General features: G+C 45.6%; 1 protein-coding gene across 2 annotated transcripts in view; it reads right to left on the bottom strand.

The window, feature by feature from the left end:
• Shtn1 (shootin 1) overlaps window positions 1–24,103 on the bottom strand; it is a 124,069-nt gene extending 99,966 nt beyond the window's left edge. The window contains exons 1-3 of one of the 2 annotated variants that reach the window (XM_004659304.2): window positions 24,018–24,103; window positions 23,363–23,435; window positions 5,074–5,126 (exon numbers count right to left, since the gene is read on the bottom strand). In XM_004659304.2, coding sequence (XP_004659361.2) covers window positions 5,074–5,126; window positions 23,363–23,420 — 111 coding nt within the window. In that variant the 5' untranslated portion in view covers window positions 23,421–23,435; window positions 24,018–24,103. The remainder of the gene's footprint in view (window positions 1–5,073; window positions 5,127–23,362; window positions 23,436–24,017) is intronic. The other variant, XM_045131887.1, reaches the window with a different exon arrangement.
• Window positions 24,104–24,605: the final 502 nt, after the last annotated feature.

The following is a 24,605-nucleotide window of genomic DNA, read 5'->3' as shown; positions in this document are numbered from 1 at the left end:
TGATTTCATTCAAGTTGTGGAGATGGTTCAGCAGTTAAAGGAACTTGCTTGAAAAGCTTGCCAACCCAGGTTCAATTCCTCAGTACCCACATAAAGCCAGATGCACAAAGTAGCACATGCATCTGAAGTTTGTTTGCAAAGACAAGAGGCCCTGACACACGCATTCTCATTTTATCTCCCCCTAGCTCCATCTCTCTCTCAAATAAGTAAAAGAATTAAAAAAAAATAAGGTAGTTTTACTCAAGAGTAAACCTTTCCTATATTTTCCTTCATCTTCTGATGTCCAGAGGCTCACAACAAAATGATTTTCCTTCAAGCAGACTTTCCTTACAAAGCCAGATAGATTCCAATTCCATCTTCAAGGGGATTTTAAAAAATCGTAAGGTGGGCTGGGGAAATGGCTTAGCAGTTAAGGCATTTGCCTTGGAAAGACTAAGGACCCAGCTTTGATTCCCCAGGACCCAGGTAAGCCAGATGCACAATGGGTCGCATGCGGCTGGAGTTCGTATGCAGTGGCTAGAGGCCCTGGCACACCCATTCTCTTTTTCTCTCTAACTACCTCTTCCTCTCTCCCTCAAATAAACATTTTTTAAAATCTTATTTTTTGGAAAAAAAAAAAAAAGCCTTAAGTTGGCCAACATCCCATTGTTCTTAAAAAGAGGAAACTACAAAGTTTCAGACTTCTAAATAACCTATGCCCATCCTTGGATATCTCAGGATCTAGATACATACACACATATGAATTGTCCTGATTGAAGATTTTATATTTAAATTTTAGTTTTTCCACACAAACCAAAAGATGGTAAAAACATATGAGTCCCCCGCAAAAAATTGAGTCTGCTAGGTTACTGTGGAAGATGATGCATGCACTAATGATCAAGAATGAAAGCCAAGGGGCTGGGGAGGTGGCTCAGTGAGTGAAGAGGATCTGAGTTCCATCTCCTGCATCCACGCAGAGAGCCGAACGTGGAGCTGGGCGTGATGGCACACACCTTTCATCCCAGCACTCGGGAGGCAGAGGTAGGAGGATTGCCATGAGTTTGAGGCCACCCTGAGACTCTATAGTGAATTCCAGGTCAGCCTGAGCTAGAGTGAGACCCCCCCATCTCAAAAAACCAAAAAAAAAAAAAAAAGGCTGGACATAGCCCACACATGCCAGTAATAACCCCCTGCTGACAGAGGGGGAAATAAACGGATTGCTGGGGTGCCCTGATTCAGTCAGTCTAACCCAAAAGCGGGGAGCTCCAGGAGAGGGGGACTCGACATAGGACACTTGACATCCTCCTCTGGCCTCTGCACACCTACACACGGAACACATGCATCTATATATTCGTGCATGCACACACACACATGCACACACACTAAAAACAAATCAAAACTAGGCCTTCGATGGGGAAAAATGAAAGAGTCATAGATATGCTCTCTCAAGTTCACCTGCTTGCAAAAGCGCACTGGGGTCAGAAGACCCGGGTTTGAATCCAGACTTTGGCACTAATTGCCCGCGTGACCTCGGGAAACCCACTCGCTGGCCCCCGTAGTGCAGAACAAGGCTGACACGGGGTCGCTCTGCACATCTCACCAGCGAGCAAAGAGGACATCCGGGTCACACAGTACCTACTAAACAAACACGGCCTGTGGGCAACCGCCTTCCCCGCAGAGCCTGCATCTCACCGCGTCTCATCAGCTGCCTCCGCAGGGGCCAGCAGAGCAGGACAGAAGGACGGACGCCACAACAGAACGCTGGGACAACGAAGACAAGTTAGACTTAATGGAGGCAAGCAGAAGGGCCGTCTATTATTTGGGGATTTTTGTTTGTTTGTTTTATTTTGCTTCTTGCTTCTCCTATTCGTGTCAGATTTCCCCATACCAAATAATCTCTGGCACAAGACACTCCCCTTGCAAAGGCTGTTCCTCCTGAATTTAACTGAGCTCTGGCTTGAGGCCATGGAGGAAAGATGGCCGCCCATGTTTGCTGATGGAGTCAGGATAAAGCTCTGCCAGGCACACAAGACGGTGCTTTCCGCAGAGAAAACAGTGTCCTCCATTGACCGCCTCCGGAACTGACGCTGCTTTCACTCATTCTGCAGGATAAAAGGCTTTTATTATAGGCTGCCCTCCTTTGTAACACAGACCCCCCCCCCCCAAAGCAAGGGGTGGGGAGGGGAATTTGCAGTAATAAGCAAGCTAGTCTTTTAACAGACGGTAAACAGAGTGGGGTGAACTTAAAAACACTCTACTTTGTTTTACCCAACCACACAGAGTTCCATATTGCTTGCATTTCTCTTCTTCCCATTTCTGTTTACAATGACTTTTAAAGAATTAGGACGGAAGCAAGTCAATAAGGCTGAGAGATGTTCCCAAGTATCAGTCCACACTCTGCGCAGAGACACACATGAACAGTTACCGGGCAGAGGTCATTTATAACCCTTCTTTTTGCCAAATATATTCTACCTATAATTTCACATGAGTAACAGACGGTTCACTTAAAACCTCACTGTGGAAAGTGGCCCTGGATGCAACAACCATCATTGCCACCAACAGGAAGGACACTGGTGGTGTTTACAGATCATCTATTTTTAGGGTACTGCTAGACCTAAAAGTCAGCAAGGATTAGAGAAAAGAGAAAAACCAAACAAACAAAAGGCCAACCTTTTTCCTCTTCTGTTGTGTATTCTCCTGGTACCCTTCTCTCCAACACATGAAGACACACAGTGGTTTGCTTTCCATCCTCACACCTTCATGTCAAAGCCAAACTGTTCTGCATTAACCCCTCCAGTCTGCTCTGCACTTCCCTGCCCGGCCAGAAGCAGCTGTGAAAGACACTCCATCCTCCTCCCAGAGTTGGAGGATAGATGGAGGTCTCAGCAAAGAGCACAGAGCTACTTGATCAAGCCATAGCTTTAAAAATGAGACTTCAGGGCTGGAGAGATGGTTAAGCGCTTGCCTGTAAAGCCTAAGGACCCTGGTTCAAGACTCGATTCCCCAGCACCCACATAAGATAGATGCGCAAGGTGGCACATGCATCTGGAGTTCGTTTGCAATGGTTAGAGGCTCTGATGCGCCCATTCTCTCTGTCGGTCTCTCCTTTCTGTTTGTTGCTCTCAACTAAATAAATAAACAAAAAATTAAAATTATGAGACTTCAGGAGTCCCAGGACCTACGAACAACTGCTTGACCAGTTTAAATCTCCAGGATGTCTGTGATTTATAAAATTATGGTAATAGAATTGAAAATCTTGTCATTCTATTTTTTTGTGAACTATTTTTTTTAAGGGTTTTACTCTAGCCCAGGCTGACCTGGAAGTCATTCTATAGTTTCAGGCTGGCCTCAAACTCACAGTAATCCTCCTACCTCTGCCTCCCAAGTGCTGGGGTGAAGGGTGTGTACCACCTGGCTTTTCTGTGGTCTCCTTACCTAAGTATATATATGAATTTCTGCCCCATTTCAACATTATTATTGGTGTCACCCTTCCCCCACCTGAGTTGTCTGAAGACAAGAAATAAGGACTCAGGGACTACCAAAGATCAATTTATAAATGAGCCTTAAAAATAGATGAAAAATAATAAACTAAAAACTCAGTATAATCTGCTTGAAGCTTCAGAACTTATTATTGCTGTCATCAGCCATACTATAGCTAGGTAAGTGATAAACAAATGATTGAAAATGTCAAAGATAATCTGAAGAGCCCAGTTAATCACCCCAAATATGCCATAGATTTTACAAATATTTAGGCGACTGCCAAATGTTATTATAGCTCTGACTCTGAAATCTGAAAGACGAGATATCACAATTTATAGCAGCAATAGCCACCTTATTAATAACCACGAAGGACAATTTTGTTAATTTTCTACCAAGGACACACTTTTAAAGGTTTGGGCCTTGGGATAGGGAGATGGCTCTGTGTGTAAGGGTGCTTGCTGCATAAGTATGAGAAGCTGTGTTCCATTCCCCAGCACCTACATAAAAGCTGGGCTTGACCACCCAAGAATCACTGGGTCTCACTGCTTAGCCAGTCTAACTGAAAAACAGCAGCTCCAGATTCAGTGAGAGACTCTGAAGGAAATAAAGTAGATGAGCAATGAAGAAACGCATGTGTAAACAGGGGACGTGCACACATATGCAAATACCAAACACACACTAGGGAACAGTTATAAATCTTTTTCCTTTTCAATACAGGCTCTAGCTTGCTCTGTAGTCCAGGCTGGTCTGAAATTCACTATCTAGCCCAGGCTGGCCTTGAGCTTGCAGCAATCCTGCCTCAGCTTCCCCAAATACTAGGAATAGAGGCGTGAGCCAACACACCCAGCAAGCATTCAATATATTAGCCAGGTTTTGTTTTGTTTTGTCTTTTTTTTTTTTTTTTTTTTGCTTTTTTCTAGGTAGGGTCTCAGTCTGGCCCAGGCTGACCTAGAATTCACTATGTAGTCTCAGAGTGGCCTCGAACTCATGGCGATCCTCCTACCTCTGCCTCCTGAGTGCTGGGATTAAAGGTGTGCGCCACCACACCCGGCTCTTGTCTTGTTTTTTTGAGTAAACAGAAGAAAATCATTTAACAGTTAAAAACAAGACTTCCAGAGCCCCTGAACATTTTCACCAGACTTGCCAGTATCCATACTGGGTATTTTCAAACTTCCCATAGACCACCCACGGAGGCAGAAGAAAAACATACAAAGGGCTCATAAAGGTATCTGGCTAAGTAATACAGAGACAGGGAGTTCTCTATAGAACCTAACAGGTCTACGTCCCCAAACCAAACATCTCAGGTCTTCAGTTTGATCCCTGGTACCCCAAATCTGGCTGTTAGAAAGGAAGGACAATTCTTGGGGACTTGCATTGCTTGGCCTGATGTCTTGCCCACACAATCAGCTGTGCACTTAATCTCTAAGAGCTGTGCCCGCAATGGCATGCCATCTAGAGTCCAGAGTTGATATGAGCTTGAACCATACATGCAAGAGAAAAGGGGAGGGAAAGAAAAAAAGAAGAAATCTCTCATTCACATTTCGCTGAAATTGGTGATGATCGGTGGAGGCTCCCTCAGTGTTCCCACATGTAAGAAATGGGAAAGATACAAACCTTCTCCTTAGTTTTCTGGTTCTCTGCCCGAAGGTCTTCATATTCGCCTATTGCTGAAAGAAAGAGAGAAAAGCCAACATTACACTTTGATCAGCAGTTCAAGAAAGGGAAAACCCTACCAGGCGTTGACTAGGTTGAAGACGGTGGGGAAGAGGCCAAAGAAGGGCTTTTTTAAAAAATTTATTTGTTTATTTGAGAGAGATAGAGAAAGAGGAGGAGAGAGAGCATGGGCACACCAGGGCCTCCAGCCACTGCAAACGAACTCCAGATGCATGAACCACCTTGTGCATCTGGCTCATGAAGGTCCCGGGGAATCAAGCCTCGAACTAGGGTCCTTAGGTTTCAGAGGCAAGTGCTTATCTGCTAAGCCATCTCTCCAGCCCAGGGCTTCTATTTTTAAGAGTAGCGAACAGGGCTGAGGAGGTGGCTCAGCAGTTAAACGTGCTTGTTTGCAAAGCCTGTTGGTCCGGGTTCAATTCTCCAGTACCTATGTTGTGATAGTTTAAATGGACGGCCCCCAATAGATTTCAGTTTCAGTAAAACTTTAGATCTCCAGCAGCCTGGCTGGAGAAGGCATCACTGTGGGCGAATCCTAGGGTCTAGCTCTAAGGTGGGGGTGGTGGGTCTAAAATGTACAGCCACAGGCATACAAGTGCCGAAGCTTTGCCCGGAGCTCCTGAAGCTTGCTTATGCTGCTGGTGACTGTTTTTGCTCTCTCTGCAAGCATTTATAAGAGGGGGGCAGCTTCTTCTGCCATTATGGAACTTACCTTCTATCTGTAAGCTTTCAATAAATCCCTTCTTCCCATAACTGTGCCAGATTTACAAGTTCATCTTAACACCTAAAGCAGCCTACTCCACATGTAAAGCCAGACACATCAAGTGGTACATGGCTCTGGAGTTCGCCTGCAGTGGAAGGAGACCTGGTGTGCTCATATTTATTTTCTCGCTCTGTCTCTGTCTCTGTCTCTCTCTCTGTCTCTCTCTCTCTTTTGAAATAAAATTATTTCAAGGGCTGGAGAGATGGCTTAGCAGTTTAAGTGCTTGCCTGTGAAGCCTAAGGACTCTGGTTCAAGGCTCGATTCCCCAGGACCCATGTTAGCCAGATGCACAAGGGGGCGCACGGGTCTGGAGTTCGTTTGCAGTGGCTGGAGGCCCTGGTGTACCCATTCTCTCTCTCTCTCTATCTGCCTCTTTCTCTCCCTGTCTGTCACTCTCAAATAAATAAATATATATTTAAAATTGTTTCAAGATTTTATTTTTCTTCATTTATTACAAAGGGAGAAAGACAAAAAAAAAATGGATGTGCCAGGACCTCTAACCATTGAAAATAAACTCCAGATGCACATGCCATTATGTGCATCTGGCTTATGTGGGTTCTGGGGAAATGAACCTGGGTCCTTAGGTTTTGCAGGCGAGTGACTTAGATTTCTCTAGCCCCAATAAAACTATTTTTTTTTAAGTAGAGAAGAAAAAGAAATTACAGCAGACGTGAACCCCACCCCTATACTGAACTTGAGTTCTCCCTAAATTATGGGTAGGCTATGGGCCAGATGTGACCTATGGAAAGTCCCCCTTTCAGATGCTTAGCACATGGTCCTGTGGAAGGATTCAGGCAGGTGCTCCCTTAAGTTCCTCCCAGCACTGCTCATCTGCAGTGCTATAATCAGGGGCTTATTTACAAACTTGGCCTCTAAAAGATAAAAGCAGGCTGGCACATCCCTTACCCAGAGCTGAACGTTTACATGATGCACATTCAGCTGAAAACAACTGTTTCCAGGCAAGATAGTCATGCCCAAAACCCTGTCAGACCCAATCTCCTTTACTTAGAGTCTATGTAAACTTCCTACCACATGCAAGAGAAGAGTTTTCTACTTAAAATACTATTAGAGGGCTGGAGAGATGGCTTAGCGGTTAAGCGCTTGCCTGTGAAGCCTAAGGACCCCGGTTCGAGGCTCAGTTCCCCAGGTCCCACGTTAGCCAGATGCACAAGGGGGCGCACGCGTCTGGAGTTCGTTTGCAGGGGCTGGAAGCCCTGGCGCGCCCATTCTCTCTCTCTCCCTCTATCTGTCTTTCTCTCTCTGTGTCTGTCGCTCTCAAATAAATAAATAAATAAACAAAATATATTTTTAAAAAATCCTATTAGAGAAATAAAATGACCTGAACCCCCATATTCATGTTTTAGCAAAAACACCATTTTGTTGCTGTTGCCTGCTTTCTCGAGGAAGGGTCTCACTCACTCCAGCCCAGGCTGACCTGGAATTCACTCTGTAGTCTCAGGATGGCCTTGAACTCATGGCGATCCCCTACCACTGCCTCCCAACTGCTGGGATTAAGGGTGTGCACCGCAACGCCTGGCTGAAAACACCATTTTTAGTTATCTTCAGAACTGAGAATATGAAGTTTGGAGTAATGACCTGAGATTGACAGCGCAGCTAAACATACAAAGCAAACAGAGGGCTGCTTGCCGTCCACCCACCCGGAGCCCCGCTTTCCTTTCCTTTCTTTCTTTTTTCCTTTTTTTGTGCATATGTGATGCAAGGGGTGGGTACCCATGGCACAGGCATGTGGTGGGGTAGATGTGCATGCAAAATGAGCACTCCTGTGGAGGCCAAAAAATCAATGAGGGTTCTCCTCTGTCACTTTTCCACCTTATTTCCCTAAATCATAGCCGCTCACTGAACTTCAAGCTCCCCGTTTTTGGTTAGACTGGTTAACTGGGGAACCCCAGCGATCACTGTCTCTGCCCACTCCCACTCTCAGAACTGGGGTTATGAGCACGTGTGGCTGCGAGGACTCATGCTTGCCTAACAGGGAGTCCTACTTCCAGCCTGTGGGCTCGGTGTTCTTTAAAGACAAGGACAAGCGCAGCTTCCCGTTTCTAAGAACAACCTGAGCTCAGGAATCACAATTCTAAAGCCAGTGGCTTCGGTAACATCCTGGGTGTGAGCCACCTATGGCGGTTTATGCCTGCAATCCCAGCATTAAGGGAAGACGGAGGCCAGGCAATCCTGGGTTCCAGGCCAGCCTGGGCTACACAGTAAGACTCTGTCTCCACTCCACACCCCCTTAGGAAAAGAAAACAGCCCAGATAACCTGATCATACATTCTAGAAGAGCACAATTACCCGCAGGGTAGAGAATGCGGACAGAAACAAATGATTAAGAAGCTTGGTCTCCTCCAACAGTGACTCAAGGGACCCGAAGTACCTGCCGTGTTGAACAGTTCCAAAATTTTAAGTAGTGAACATTTTTATGGAGGCCACACTCACCCTAAACTCCTTGAATATTAGATAGTTCATAAAATGGTTCTGAGTGAGCGTATGTGAAAATTCAGTCCTTTTGAAAATAATCATTTTCTGAAAAGATTTGTTGGGCCCACTGCTCCCCATCTGTACCCACCCCACCCCCCAAGTACTAAGTATGCACTCGCCGTCCTTGGATGTGGAAAATTAATGGCATGTGTTCTCTTTTTAATGGAAATCAACAAAAGGTAAGAAAGACACTCAAAAAATATCCACTTACACCACTGTGTGATCTATGGTCATAGCCCCAACATTATTACTATATCTAATATTGCTCTAAAAATAAATATATGCATATTTTATTGAGAGAATCTGACTTAGGTTACTTAATATGTAAAAGTATTTCTAGATGAAGTTAAAAAAAAATCAAAACTGCTTTGAGACTGTATTACTGGTTGCTGACCTACTTTGTAGACACACAAACAGTAATAGCTTATAAAGCCATAATCTCATATTGACATTAAGAAATTTTTTCTAAGTAAAACACAAGTTAATGGCTTTGAAGACTTTTCTATAATACCCATACCATGCTTCTGTTGACCCAGATGGAACACTGCACACTCCCAATCACCAGTCTTTAATTAAAATCATTAATAAAAAGGAACTTGTCAGGCATGGTGGTACACACCTTTAATCCCAACACACAGGAGGCAGAGGTAGGAGGATTGCCATGAGATCAAGGCCACCCTGAATTCAAGGCCACATAGTGAATTCCAGGTCAGCCTGGACTAGAGTGAAACCCTACCTCGAAAAACCAATAAAAAATTTAAAAAAAAAACTCTTCAACTACCCCATTTTAATGGGACCCACAGAAAATATGCTTTCTTGTGACTATGCATGACTTAAAAAAATAATCAAGGTACCTAAAGAAAGGGAAAGTGGAAAGAATTCCACCACTTGGTAACAGTGACGACACTTAAACATAAAAACACTCATTTCTGTGAAGTTGATGAACCAGACTCACTCCCCTCAACAACACACATGCACACACACAAATACCCACATGACTGATGTCACAGTGCATACAAGTGTGACCCTGTGGTCAAATACTTCTTTTCTGGTATGCAAACAGCCTCACAAAATACTACTACTACTACTAATAATAATAATGGCCTTACTATTTCAGAGCTAGCTTACAGTTTAAATTTTTAAATAAAGTACAATTAATAAAGTAATTAATTTGCAAGCATAGTGAGAAAGAGAACTGGTGTACCAAGGCCTCTAGCCTCTGCAAACAAACTCCAGATGTGTGTGCCACTTTGCGCATCTGGCTATAAATGGAGAAGCGAACCCAGGTCGTTAGGCTTTGCAGGCAAGTGCCTTAACACTGAGCCATTTCTCCAGGCCCAGTTTAAATTTTGTTTTGAGGCTGTCTTTTGTGGGGGGGAGGTGTGCACGTGCAGGCACGTATACACGTATGTGTAGAGGCCACAGGTAGGTACTGAGGATCTGAACTCGGATCCTCATGCTTGCATGACAAGTGCTTTACAACCTGAACCATCTTCCCAGCACAATAATCTAAGGGATTTTTTTTTTTTTTTAAATAAGCTTTCCTGAAAAGAATGTGACCAACTCTCTACATAAGGAAGACACAGCTTGGGAAGCTCTCACCCCTCACACTTCCTGGTACAGTAACTAAATGAGCCCTTACTGGCTAGAGGACCTTGGGCAAGTTACTTCATTTTTCTCGGTCTCAAACCCCTAATCTGGAAAACAGAATCTTTGGACACGTTGTTAAGAAGAGTAAATGCGTGGGTGTTTAGGTCCATAGACATCAGCCGTAGTTCTGCCACTGAAACGGCACAGTCCGTCCACTCTTGAGTGTGTGACATAAAAAAATCAGGCCGTCCCTTAGGGTCCTAGGTCTCAGTCCAAAAGACTAGATATATTTTCAGAACCCAGGGTACTATTATCCTCCACCAAGTAAGAGAGGGGAAGGGGGCATCTGTATAAAGAAAAATGGCAGAGGGGGGCTGGAGAGATGGCTTACTGGTTAAGGCTCTTGCCTGCGAAGACTAAGGACCCAGGGTGGATTCTCCAGGCCCCACATAAGCCAGATGCACATGGTGGCACTTGCATCTGGAGTCCATGTGCATGGATAGAGGCCCTTACATGCCAATTCATTCTCTCTCTCTCTCTCTTTCTGTCTCATTCTGTTTCTCATAAATAAATAAAAATATTTAAAGGGCTAGAAAGATGGCTTAGTGGTTAAGGTGCTTGCCTGCAAAGCCTAAGAACTCATGTTCAAATCTCCAGGTCCCACATAGCCAGGCACACAGTGACCTAAGCACACAATGTTGCACATGTGCACAAGGAGGCACATGTGTCTGGAGTTTGCTTGCAGTGGCTGAAGGCCCTAGGGAGCCCATTCTCTCTCAAAAATAAATAATAATGATGATGATGATGTTAATATAAAGAAAGATGGCAGAGAAGCAAGAGTCTGTGAAGAAAGATACTTTGCCACCCTGGAAGCACGTTAGTCTGCTGGGGAGCTTCATGTTTCCTCTCCACAGCAAGAACCCCTTCCTCCCGAAGATTCCCCAGGATCTAACACATCTGGGGAGGAGCTTAGGCATTTTTTACTGTTTTGTTTTGTTTTGCTTTCTTAAAGAAGTTAGTGTCCACGTGCTTCCTATGTAGAGCCAAGCTGGGAATGTCCACAAAGCTTTGGAATGGAAGGAAAAGGAAGATGTTGGAGAAAACAAGAATATGGGGCAGGGCACATGCTTCAAGAGTCATGCTGGTTTCCTATTTTATTTTTTAATCCCTAATGCTGAAGAGAGGAGATTCCCCCACACACACACACAAGCCACGAATCACAATGTGGGAAGGGCTGGAGACAGCTGAGCAGACTTAAGCTGTTTCAGAAATGCTCCAATCTGTTCTTTTCTGCAAGCACCAATACCACCTCTGGTGCGGGAGGACAACCCTCACTGCTGGTCTGCGGCACCACAAGGTCAGCCTCCCTACGCTGCCCTGGGTCCCAGGCAAGCCAGTCACCCTGCCTCTAGCACCTTCTCCAGAGCAGCGTTTCCAACATCTTTAGACCTGAAGTGTCCAATGCAGCAGCCACTGGCCAGGAGCAGTCAGGAAAATTTCGATCCATTACATTTCAATACAGTGTAAAAGTTGGTCCTTCCAGGATCTTCCCGACACAGCATGAAAAGCTACTGTGGCCTTTAATCCCAGCACTCGGGAGGCAGAGGTAGGAGAGTCGCTGTGAGTTCAAGGCCACCCTGAGAGTACAGAGTGAATTCCAGGTCAGCCTGGGCTACAGTGAGACCCTACCTTGAAAAGCAAAACAAACAAACAAACAAAAGAGCCACTGTGCATCACCTGGTAAAACAGTGAACTAAGCACCTCCCCCCCTTTTCACTCAAACTTCCTGGTTTCTACTTCCGGCTTCCTGTATGCAGGATCTCCTTCACCCATAACCTCATCCTCCACCTGCTAGTGCCTCAGGACGATGCTAAGTACCTCCCAAGGACCATCAAACCCCTCCCAACTCCTAAGAAGTGTCTCGCTAATCTGTTCTTTCCTCTGTGACAACTGACTCAGATTCTCCCATCCAAGTACTAACCAGGCCCGACCCTGCTTAGCTTCCGAGATCAGACGAGATCGGGCGCGTTCAGGGTGGTATGGCCGTAGACATGACTCAGATTCTCCATGGTAACCCCTCCTGTCCAGCTATAGCATCCTTCTATCCCAGGATCATTCTTCAAGTTGGCACGCTGAAACATCAAGCAGCTTATTTCATTTTCTTGAGTGAAATCTCCCAAGACCTTAGCACCTCAATCTAGAACCCCATTCTCTTCCCACTGTTCAGCTTCAGAGGCCACAACTCATCCCATCACACCCAAAGTCCCCACACTTCCTGAGACCTCCAAAAATCTTGCCTACCAAGGGCTCTTTGCAAATGTTTTCTGCTGCGCCTGCCCGGCCTTGCCGACCTCCCGTTTGCAATGACATTCAACGGCCATTCTTGCGAGTAGCTCTCCTCATATACCTCGGGCAAAACCAGCACGTTTTCATATACCTCCAGAGTACTCTGATCATATAAAGGCTGAACATCCCCGAACACAAGAGTCTGAAGTATGGAATGAGTTAAAATCTCAAGCTCTTTTAATGCATAACTTCAGATCTGGGAGCATTTTGGACTTCAGATTTTCAAATCTGGGATGCTCAAATAGTGCAGCCTATACAAATATTCCAAGATATAAAGCATTTTAGATAAGGGATATTCAACCTATACCTCAAACTGGAGCGCCTACCTATAAATGACAAATTATCCACACATAGGTCTGTTTTCTTGCTCTTTTTCCCACTTGATTGTGCTATGCCTTATAGGCAGCAGAATACCAAGCACAGACTCCATGCCTACATTGAATGAATGACTGAATGAATGAATGGTACACTCAAATCCGCTGCATTAGATAATTGAGGCACATTAACAAATGAAGACACAATTGCAAAGAGAAGTCAAACGCCACATTGAGGGAGGAGGCGGAACCTGTCTACTGATCCCCACAGTCATTCACACAAGCAAACTTCACTGTGTGGTGCTCAGCCATGCACTAGACTGGAAATGACCCTCAAAGGCAAAGACTATGTCTTCATTCATCCAGATGCCCACACCTAGCACAATACCTGGCAGGAATTGGATATGGGACAAATATGTGCTGAATGGAGGAGGAAGGAAGGATGTCACTAGGCTCTGACTTGAGCCTATCATAAAACAGCATATACTGTCCGCCCCACAGGGAAGGTCTCTTGTGCCAGATGTTACATTAAGATACTTAATAAAAAATAAAGCCTTAAAAATCACCAGATGTAACAACAACAACAAAAAAAGAAACCCGACTCCCTCCTGAGATCTCCTAATGCACATTTGCATCCATTGAGTCTGCCTTTCAGACTCAGGGAGCCTTGAAACCTTACTAATGGGGCATGAGGACATGAGTCATAAAAGGCTGTTCAATTAGGACACAATTCCCTTCTGCACAGGTCCCAATGGATCCTCTTCCTAAAGCCAGAGTAGAAAGAGAAGCTATTTATACCTCACTTGTTAATTAAATCGTGATAAAAGTGGGGGGGGGGGGGCGACTGCTAGGGAAGCTAATCCAAAAACAAAAGTGGCAGATTTCATAGCAGAAAAGAAATTATGGCAAACCTGAAATTCATTCCACATACGTAGAGCACACAGGTGTTAATAAAGTAATAATGATTTAGAAGTACTCTCAATAAGCTACATTACTGACTTCAAATTAAACAACAGGAATGAAGAAGATGGAGTATCTTTACAATACACCAATGTCTGATTTCTAACTGGCATGGAAAGACTTGTGAATGACGTCATCTTCACAAAGAAAGGCAGAACAAGGAATAGCCACCACTCTCCTTAGAGCCCTCAGAGAACTGAGGTCACAGGGTTAGCTTCCACTTCCCAAACCAAAGAGACATACGGGCTTACCAAGGATCTCAACATTTAAAAAGAAAAGTTTTGAGGCAAGCCCAACAGACTGGCCTTTTTAAAATGTGTGTCTATGAGAGAGAGAGGGGCAGGGGCAGGAGGGAGAATTGACGTGCCAGAGCCTCCAGCCACTGCAATCGAACTCCAGACACGTGAGCCACCTTATGCACATGTGCGACCTTGTATGCTTGCATCGCCTTGTGCCTCTGACTTATGTGGGAGCTGCAGAGTCAAGCATGGGTCGTCAGCTTCACAGGCAAGCGCCTTAACTGCTAAGCCATCTCTCCAGCCCTCAACTTATGGAAGATTCAGGGCCAGGGGTGGAGAACCCAGCAGCAAGACAGGGAAACGGAAGCAGCAGGACCTGCCCAATTACTGGAGACTCGGTTGGGGCCAGTTTGAGAGTTTAAACCTCCAGGGGGGCTTCACATTCAACAACCACATCAGGCTCATACAGTGAAGCAAAAAAAGAAAAAACCTCCCTACTACTTCTAGCAGAAGGAGAAGGATGCCATCTATGCCCACAGCACTATGATCTTTCTTCAGAGAACCTGCCTCACCAGAGTCTAAGGAGCTGGAGGGAGGGAAGGACTCCCCTGTAGCCAACCTGCTCACTTCTAGGGGCTTGGGGCAGGGGGACACACAAAGCAAAGCAAAGCTGAGAACTTATGAGATAACAGGCCAGGGGCACAGGCCTTACTATGATTCCACTCTATGACCCCATCTAATTGTAAGACTAAACAGCACTCCCATACCTCACCACCACAAAGCTTCTAGCTTATCAATTCATAATTGTCCAAACTTTGGAGTAACCAAGATGGTCTTCAATAGGAGGATGGGTAAACAAGCTGTGGTATATCCATACAGTGGAAGACCATTTCATGATGAGAAAAGACCTGCATGTTGCTAAGTGAAAGAAGCCAGCATTAAAAAGCTCTTTGATTCCAACGATACCATCCTGGAAGAGGCAAAAATGGGGCCAGTAGCTGACAGGAGTTTGTGGGGGGGGCTAAGGAGGGAGCAATGAATGGATAGAGAACAGGGTATTTGGGGGGCAATGAAATTATTCTGTAAGATACTGCAATATAGGTACACACCAACATTGGTTACAGTCCATACAAGTACAATACAAAGTGATCCTGACTTAAACTATGAACTTTAGTTAGCAATAATGCATCAACATGGGCTATCAATTCTAATAAATGTGCCACATTCATTTATTAGGGCAAGATGTTTGTTAACAGTGGAAATCAGGGTGGGGTAAAATGAGGAGGCATATGAGAAGTCTCTACTTTTGGATCAAGTTTTTTCTAAGCATAAAACTTTTCCAAAAAAAGTCTTACTTTTTATAAAAGCCTAAATAAAGCAGACATGCACAGAGACCAAATCATACTTGGATTCGTGCTGCAGACATTTGAAATGAAATCAGGTTACTTAAAGGAGCATGCGATATTACTCTTCAGGGTACCATATAGGAATTTCAGAACTCATGTTTCAGTGTTCAAAATACTTAGACAAGCAAGATGTTTTTTTGTTTAATATTTATTTATTCATTTATTTACTTCAGAGACATAAAAACAGAAGCAGAGAGAGAGAAAGAATATGGGCGCTCCAGGGCCTCCAGCCACTACAAACCAATCCTAGACACATGCTCCACCTTGTGTATCTGGCTTTATGTGGGTACTGGGGAATCAAACCTGGGTCCTTTGGTTTTGCAGGCAAGTTCCATAACTGTTAAGCCATCTCCCTGTCCAGTCCAAGCATGATGTTTTTAAAAAATAAAAAACAAAGTAGGGCTAGAGAGATGGCTTAGCGGTTAAGCGCTTGCCTGTGAAGCCTAAGGACCCCGGTTCGAGGCTCGGTTCCCCAGGTCCCACGTTAGCCAGATGCACAAGGGGGCGCACACATCTGGAGTTCGTTTGCAGAGGCTGGAAGCCCTGGTGCGCCCATTCTCTCTCTCTCACTCTATCTGTCTTTCTCTCTGTATCTGTCGCTCTCAAATAAAAAAAATAAATAAAAAATTAAAAAAAAAAAAGTAGTATGGAGCACCTTTAAGGAATCAAATACATGGGCTGAGGAAAAAAAAAATCGAAAGCATAACACAGTTAAAACACACTTTTTGGATCTATCAATTCCACTTGTGTGTCTGGCTTACGTGGGATCTGATGAGTTGAACATGGGTCCTTAGGCTTCATAGACAAGTGCCCTTAACTGCTAAGCCATCTCTCCAACCCTCCTGTACCCTTTATAACTCATCGCAAGATTACCTTATTCAATGTAATACCTAATAAAATGTAAATTCTATGTAAATGGTTGTCATATTACATCATTTATGATAAATCTTAAGAAAAAGGACTGTACATTCAATTTTTTCATATATTTTTGATCTGAAATTGGTTGAATCTACAAATGTGAAACCCATAGACATCGGAAGGCCAACAGTACAGAGTTCCTATATTGTCTCAATTTTCTTAGCATTTTTCATTAATATGGCATATTTGTTAAAATTACTTGGCCCATATTGATACACTGTGATAAAAAAAAAAGTGTTTATTTTAATTCGGTTCTCCTAGCTTTTACCAAATGTCACTTTTCTGTTCCAGGATCTCAACTTTAAATGTCCTACACCCTCAGACACACCTTGGCTGGGCCGCTTTCTCACTTTTATGATCTTGTCAAGTTCTTGCTCTAATCACTTTGCTTGTGTGTTGAGACCTTGGCAATTTTAAGGAGCACTGGTCAGGTATTTTATAGAATCTGCCTCACTGGAGATTTTTTTTTCCTGATGTTTTTCTCATGAGTACACTGTCTTATGCATTTTTAGGGGGAAACATTTGCATCGCATCCTGTCATGCACATGCCTCATGGCTTATAGGTTGACCTAGACCATCTAGCTGAAGCAAGTTACTCCATTCCCCCCTTTAATACATAAGGATGGAGGAGTTACCCCCAGATACCTCTTTAATACTCCATCCCCCCCCCTTTAATACTCAGGTATGTGGGCCTACAAAGACAAAAAGCCCTATGTAAGGATGGAGGCGTTACACTAGATACATTTTTTAGGGAGAATATCCACATGATGTATTTAGAATTGTTCTGCACAGGAGATTTTTTTCTTTGTGGTAATTTAAACATTTCCATCAGCATTAACTCATTAATCTTTATATATACATATACTTTGTATTATTATATCATTTTATTTATTTTATTTTTTCGAGGTAGGGTCTCACTCTGGCCCAGGCTGACCTGGAGTTAACTATGTAGTCTCAGGGTGGCCTCGAACTCACGGCAACCCTCCTACCTCTGCCTCCCGAGTGCTGGGATTAAAGGCGTGCGCCACCACACCTGGCTTCATTTTATTTTTTATTAGGTATATACGTTGTATGGGCACATCACATGTTGGGACCATCATTTTCTCCCTTTTATTTTTGAAGTAGAGTCTCGCTCGAGCCCACACTGACCTGGAACTCATTCTGTAGTCTCAGGGTGATCCCAACTCACAGCGACTAATCGTCCTACCTCATCCTCTCCAGTGCTGGGATGAAAGGCGTGTGCCACCACGCCTGCCATTGTTTGCTTTTTAAATTGCTCCATCCCTGTCTATTGGAAGCTCCTTCAGTTAACTCCCAAGCCTGATGTAGTCCCTTCACGTAAGTTTGAGCACTTCCTTTGTTCCAGGTAATATAAGACATCCCAGGCTTATCTTTTTTGCTTACTTTTTTTTTGCATACTTTTCTGCTTCATCTCTAAAATCAGCCATTTCTCCCAAGAATTCTATGCTTTATATTGCTGGGCAGAATTAGAAATTAAATTGTGGGTGCTAAATTTTCTCATTGCTAACTGGTACATTTCAACTCTTAGCTGTTGGAGCAAAAAAAAAATATACATGTGTATGCAAACCCTAACACATATGAATATTTCCATGTTACCATCTGTGTCCGCAGTAAGCTAACTGATGTTCATACTAATGTTTCCACTGTTGCCCTTTACCATAGCATGATTTCTAATAGTAAAAAAAAAAGAAGCTTAAATATTACAATGGCTTATGTCCTTTAAAAGGACATAATATAGAAAAGATCTAAAAAGTTTCCTGAGAATGTATGTAAAATAAACATAGAAACAATGGGCTAAGAGCCAGGCATGGTGGCGCACACCTTTAATCCCAGCACTCAGGAGGCAGAGGTAGGAGGATCGCCATGAGTTCAAGGCTACCCTGAGACTACAGAGTGAATTCCAGGACAGCCTGAGCTATAGTGAGACCCTACCATGAATAACCAAAACAACAAAAGATAAAAGAAAAAATAATAATGGGCTACATGGAAAAGGTCATTGTACTTTTTCCTTTTATTTTATATTTACTATCTTAAAAACAAAAGCAAGGGCTACAGTGGTGACCCAGCAGTTAAGGTGCCTGCTTGCAAAGCTTAACGACCCACATTTGATCTTCCCAGTATCCACTCAAAGCCAGATGCCCAAAGAGGCACATGCATCTGGAGTTCATTTGCAGTGGCTGGAGGTCCTAGCCTGTCCTTTCTCTCTGTCTGTCTATCTTCTCTCTCTTTCTGTCTGCAAATAAATAAATAAAAATATTTTTTAAATAAAAGTAAGAGTCACTCCCTGGAGAAGGGGTTAGTGAGCAAGAGAGTCTTAACCAGCAGGCCCAGCTCCCAAGCTCCTCAGCCCACGAGAAGGGGCCCTTGCCTGCAGGGCTGTCCAGCGGCAGTGGTCGCTGACCTTGGCGGGAAGCTGTACTTCCAGTAAGTACCTGGTGACTGCGAGGCAATGGCCTCGGCATCACGCTTGGAAAAGCACTGGTGAGAAGATAAACTGCGTGTGAGCCCAAAGCACCTTGTCGTTCCACCTTGAGCTCTACTTGTGACTTTACGTAGATGTCCTGCTGTCCATTCTCAGGCTTTCCATGATGTCATTGTGATTGGTTACTTCCCGCCCTAGAGGCCCAAGGAGCCCTGGTAGAAGCAGTCCACAAGCTGCTAGCTCAGCTCTAGGAATAACTGGACTGAATGTTCACTAGAACGTCAGCGCCGGCTCCATGACTTAGAGAAAATAAGCAACACTAATTCTAAAGTGTGCTTGCTTTAAAACCAATCGTCTCAGCCACATGAGGTGGTGTGTAGCTGTAATCCCAGTCCTGGGGAGGCAGACATGGGAAGATCAGGATTTCAAGGCTATCCTCAGTTACACAGAGTTCGAGGCCATCCCAGGCTACATGAAACATCATCTCACAAAATAAAAATAAAACCAATCACCGGGCGTGGTAGTGCACGCCTTTAATCCCAGCACTCAGGAGGCGGAGGTAGGAACATCACTGTGAGTTCGAGGCCACCCTGAGACTATAGAGTGAATTCCAGGTTGGCCTGGGCTGGAGTGAGACCTACCTCAAAAAATATATATATATAAATAAATAAATAAAATTTTAAAATAAAACCAATCATCATACCATAGAAAATCAGTTTTAAAAAGTATTTACCCAAAAACAGCCTACAGAGTTTAGGTTTTCATTGCTCTTGTTATTTATTCTTACAAATTATACTGTAATTGAACTCTTGCCTAGCATATGTGAGGTGTTGGATTCTATCACCAGCACAAGAAGAAAAGAAAGAAGGGGGAAGGATCAGGGAGGAAAGGGGAGGAAAAAAGGTAAACAGAAAAGACAGAATGTCCTTGGGAGACAGAATAAAGTAACAGGAGGGGATGATGATCAAAATACATTTACGTATATGTATGAAAAAAAATTTTCTAAAAAAGGTCAAAAAGAAAAAAGCATCCTTATTAAGTGGCCACCACTGTCCTTAAGACTTCAACAAGTTCCAAATGACGTGGCAAATGCCACAGTGAAGCACCTCATGGCGGCCACCTGTTGTCTGAATCAGGCCAGGCTGCACCCTGGTCCCTTCAATGGTGGTGGCCCATTCTGCCTTGGACAATGATTTCAACACATGGTCTTTGAGGACAATGTCATTCAAGATGCTTCCTGGTCCAAGGATTGGAATCCTTATAATCCCATCTAAGCCAATCAGACACTCTTCCTGGAATCTGTCCCGTCGCCAGCAGGGACCAGGTCTTATTCACCTCTCCCAGCCACCTAGTGTGGTGCCGTGACTATTCATGCATGGGGGCTGCATGAATGACACAGAAAACCCTGCACCTTCAGCAAATGCTCAACGAGATCTATCATTTGTCCAACAGAATTCTGCAGGGAGAGAAAATTGCATGATGTTTTGTAAGGGAAATGTCCACGTTAGTAGCTAGGAAACATGCATCAGAAATAGTACCCAAAGTCGCCATTTCTCTGTTCATTGAAGATGTCAATCAGTCCAATACCCCCGCCCCCCAAAAAAGACAAAAGGAGAATTACCTCATTACCTCACCATCTGCTTGAACATAAGCAACCACACACTGGCTAATGTTTTTAAGGGGACATAATATAACTTTCTAGAAAGACATAATATAGCTAATTATACCATTCACCAGTCGGGAACATACAATGTTTTGAAGTCATTCAGAAGTGGGTGTGATTTATAAGACATAGAGCTCTGGGGACGGTAAGTATAAATTAGAGATTGTTCATATTATGACAGACTCCGTCATTACATTTCACAACTTTTGTCAAAAGCAACCTCATTCACCACGCCACTGAAGGCTTCCCATTCAAGAGCTGCTGTCAGCCCTGCCATTTAGAGCAGACAGCGGCTTTCTCTCTGAGCACCCTCCTGGGGAAGGAGTTCAAGGTTTAGACTTAAAACTCATCAAGAGAGGAGCCACATTCCTCAAACCTAACTGGCCAAGAGTCACTTGAAAAGACTCAAATCTCACTTACTACTTATCACCATGGCAATGGCAATGCCAATACAAAAGGTGCCATTTTGCCCATCAGACTGGCAAAGATTCAACGACTTGTCAGCCTGTCCATTTGAAGACTGCTGTGAGCCAGTGTTAACCAGTATGTTGGGGACAGGGCACTGCTTGGGGGAGAGGGGAACGTGAACTGACACAGACTTTTTTTGAGGGCTCTCTTGCACTGTCTAGTAGAACTTTGTGATGATCATGCCATCTAAGCCAACAGTTCCATTTCTAAGAATCTACCCTAGGGAAAAAAAAAAAAAAGAAACAATTGCATATTTATTTGTATGCTTCTTTGATTAATGTCTACTGGACAAAAAAACAATTGAGAGCAAGGCCTGACTGGTTCACTATCTGTACCTGTGTTGCCCAGCACATGGACCTCAGATATGGTAGCTGCTTGGTAGCCATAAGAGAAATGAGTACATGGGTCTTGTTGTTCAAAGTCAATAGGGTTATGATCTACAGTAATAACGAGTAATGCCCACCAACAACATACTACAGTGATAGCATATAATAGGTACCCTAAAGACCCAGCTGCCTTGTGGGCATCTCACATCCCTAGACTACCAGTTCATTCCACAGGTCAAACAGCAAGTGAAAACTCTGGAAATAAGTCAATTGTCATCAGTCTATGATCCGATGACAAACATACACCCTGGTTTTAAGATGTATGACAGTCACACCACAGGCTGAAAAAACTCCTAGCACCTGTACATCAAAATTCAAAATACAAAAGTGTACCTTAAAAGTAAATCTAACAGTTCTGCTCCTTTTTATATGCCCTTACCAGGAAAATACAGCCTTTAAAAAAGTCTGTCAGGCTGGAGGAATGGCTTAGCTGCAAAGCCAAAGGACCCAGGTTCGATTCCCCAGGACCCACATTAGTCAGACACACAAGGGGGCGCATGCATCTAGAGTTCATTTGTAGTGGCCGGAGGCCCTGGCACGCCCATATATATTCTCTCTCTCTCCCCTTACCCCCTTTCTCTGTCAAATGAATAAATAAATAAAAATAAAACATTTTTTTAAATGTCTATGTCATGAGTTTGTTTTCCACTTAACATAACAGAAGGAGCCAAAAACTTAGAAGCCTTCCCTTCTTTCCAGCTCTGACTCCAACAAAGAGAAGGGAATGAATTCAAAAGTCAAATGTGTGGGTTGTTTGCATTATGAATCAACACCTGAACTGTATGCAGAATAAAGAGATGCAATACATTTCATTTTATTATCATTTGCAAACTGATCATCCAACAAAAGATCTTATCACATTATTGATATATAGTTTTCTTAGTCTAAAACAGGAATTGAGTCCTTATGTTATGAGATAAGAGGAAGAAGTCCTTCAAAATAAAATACTACTACAACCCACTTCTCCATAAAACACAAGAGAGAGAGAGACACTAGATAAGGCACTCTCTCCACCCACTGGAGTCATGGATAGTTGAGGTTTTGAGACAAGGAGATGAACACTTATCCAGCATTTCAGAGCTGTCACACAGAGCAGCAGTGTGCTACATCCATTTCAGTGAGGTGAATAACTTCCCTGAGGTCACACAGTGCTGAGATCTGTTCTGGAGTCTGGACCAAGTGGTGGATGGATTCAAGGACCGGGTCATAGTCAAGACAAGACCTCGGGAAGTAAAGGCCCTGTCTTTAGTCGGAGAAGGGTTGAGTAATCACTAGACCCAAGAAAGAGGAGTGCTCCAGGCTCACAGAGCTGGTGGACTGAACCAAGAGAAGTGAAAGAACTGGGGACTAAACCCAGGTTTGGCCAGTGACCAGGGCCACTTCCATTATGTGGACGAAATCAGCGACTGACTCAGAAAAGCCCATGATGCCCTTATACACTTTTACGTCTTAAAAATCTGCATGGTGCACTCCTGACCCATATTTTCAAACCACCCTTTGGGCTTGGCAACTAAGAGTATTTTTTTCCCACGTGTGCCAGGTTAACTGGCTCTCTGATCTGGCTTTGTGTACAAGTGTGATAGCCGGTGTAAATGACAGGTCATCAGGCCGTAGAGACACGTTTGCCCACGGCCTGGCTTTCCTGCAACCGGAGTGCACCAGCCTTGCTGGCTCAGGGTGCCGCCGCCACTAACTAATCAATCTGCTAAAAATGAGAAGTGATAAAACAGACACACACATAGTGTGGCCTTGGGGGTGGGGGGGGGGTTTAAGAAAAAAAAAATCCCAGCTTGGTTCAGCAAAGAGGAACTAGAGGAAACCAAACCCTGAAGAAAAGCAGGATAAGGCTTCAAGGCCCAGAACAGCCAAGTGTGCACAGCAAGGGTGGGGCCATCACCGCCAGCAGGCGAGCCCAGGGGAGCCGCAGCACGGTGCCCCGGTTGCCCGGTGCCCCTGCCCCTCCCGCATGCCCACCGGGGCGGGTGAGGGTGCCCCGCAACCTTCGCCCTCGCCCCCACGCGTGGTTCCCTCCGGCACCCGCCCCGAGCCCCGATCCGCAGCCATGCTGGCGGTGCGGCTCCCCAGGGCGGGGGCTGGGGTGGGGAGGGGGACACGCTCGCCCCTCGTCCTGGGCCCAGGGCTCGGAGGAAGGGGCGCTTCTCCCGGCCGGCCGCGGCGACCGCTGCCCGGGAGCTCGGGTCGCTGCCGGCCGTACCTGCCGGTCCCCCGCCGGGGCCCGCCTACCTTGCTCCTTCAGGCTGCTGATGAGCTGGAGCTGCTTCTCCTCGTCCGAGCTGTTCATTTTGGGCGGGTGGGGCTGGGAAATAAAAGGCAAAGGAGGGAGAGGCGCGGGGGGACACGGGAGGGGGCAAGGGGAGGGAAAAACATATAAAAGCAAGATGCGGGCGGCGGGGCGCGCGGCGGCACTACCCGGAAGTTGGGATCGCTCCCGCTCCTCCTCCTCCTCCTCCTCCTCCTCCTCCTCCTCCTCCCGCTGCTGCCGCGGGCGCCAGTGAGCTCATCCCCGCGCACCTCCTCGCCCCGCGCCGCCGCTCCACCTGCCGCGGGCCGGAGGGCGGGACCCGGCGATTGGCCGCGCCGCGCCGCGCCGCGCCGGGCCGGGGCGGAGACCGCCGGGGGCGGGCACGGACGTCTGCACCCCGCCGAGGCCCCGCCACCCTCCCTCTCTCCCGCCTCCCCACCCGGGGCGCGCAGGCCCTGCGGGTGGTGTGGTTGCTCACGCTTCTCCACCCGGACCTGCGTACCTGCAAACCGGCCTGCCCGACGGCCCGACGCCCAGGCTCGGGCCACCCCCCACCCCGACACACACACCTGCGGAGGCAGGCTCGGGACCCCCCCCCCCACACACACACACACAAACACACACACACTGTTGCACCTGGAGAAGAACGCTTGGATCACGGGCCCAGACAGGCCAGTTCGCCCTGCACGTGCTTGTGGAGTCACCACTTGCGGTGGGGGCGGGAGGGGCGTGGCAGTCCGGGTACAGTTCTCCCAGCACCCCATCCTAGGGGGTACTAATGGGATCCGAACTTGCGCCCTGCCCCCAGCCGCCAGGCCTGAACCGCCACGCCAATCGTGGGAGGAGGCCCTTGTCTCTAGGGAGGCTGGCACTGCACTCCCAATGCCCAAGGTTACCCAGCTGCGTAGCAACAGATTCTGATGTCCTGCAGGTTGCCCTCTGACAGTGTTGACCCTCATCTCTGGGGTAGACCCTGGCAAAGAGAAACAACAAATCGCCTTGACTCCAAGGCAGCTCTCCCCACCCAGCCCTCGCTCCTGGCTAACCTTTGGTCAAATCTGCACTCTTTGCCATTCTTCTGAGAGAATGGGAGTCAGCTGGTAGGAAATTGCTAAAGAGGCACAGGCAGGTGGGTCAAGAATGGGGAATCATTACAACGTGTCCTCTCTAGAAGGAGTTGGAAAGACTGAACCAGGGAGAGGGACTGGACTAAAAGACCTAACC

This window comes from Jaculus jaculus, chromosome 1 (genome assembly GCF_020740685.1).
Source record: "Jaculus jaculus isolate mJacJac1 chromosome 1, mJacJac1.mat.Y.cur, whole genome shotgun sequence".
NCBI lineage: Eukaryota > Metazoa > Chordata > Mammalia > Rodentia > Dipodidae > Jaculus > Jaculus jaculus.
Note: the sequence above shows the minus strand (reverse complement) of the source record. Positions and strands in the feature narration are given on the sequence as shown.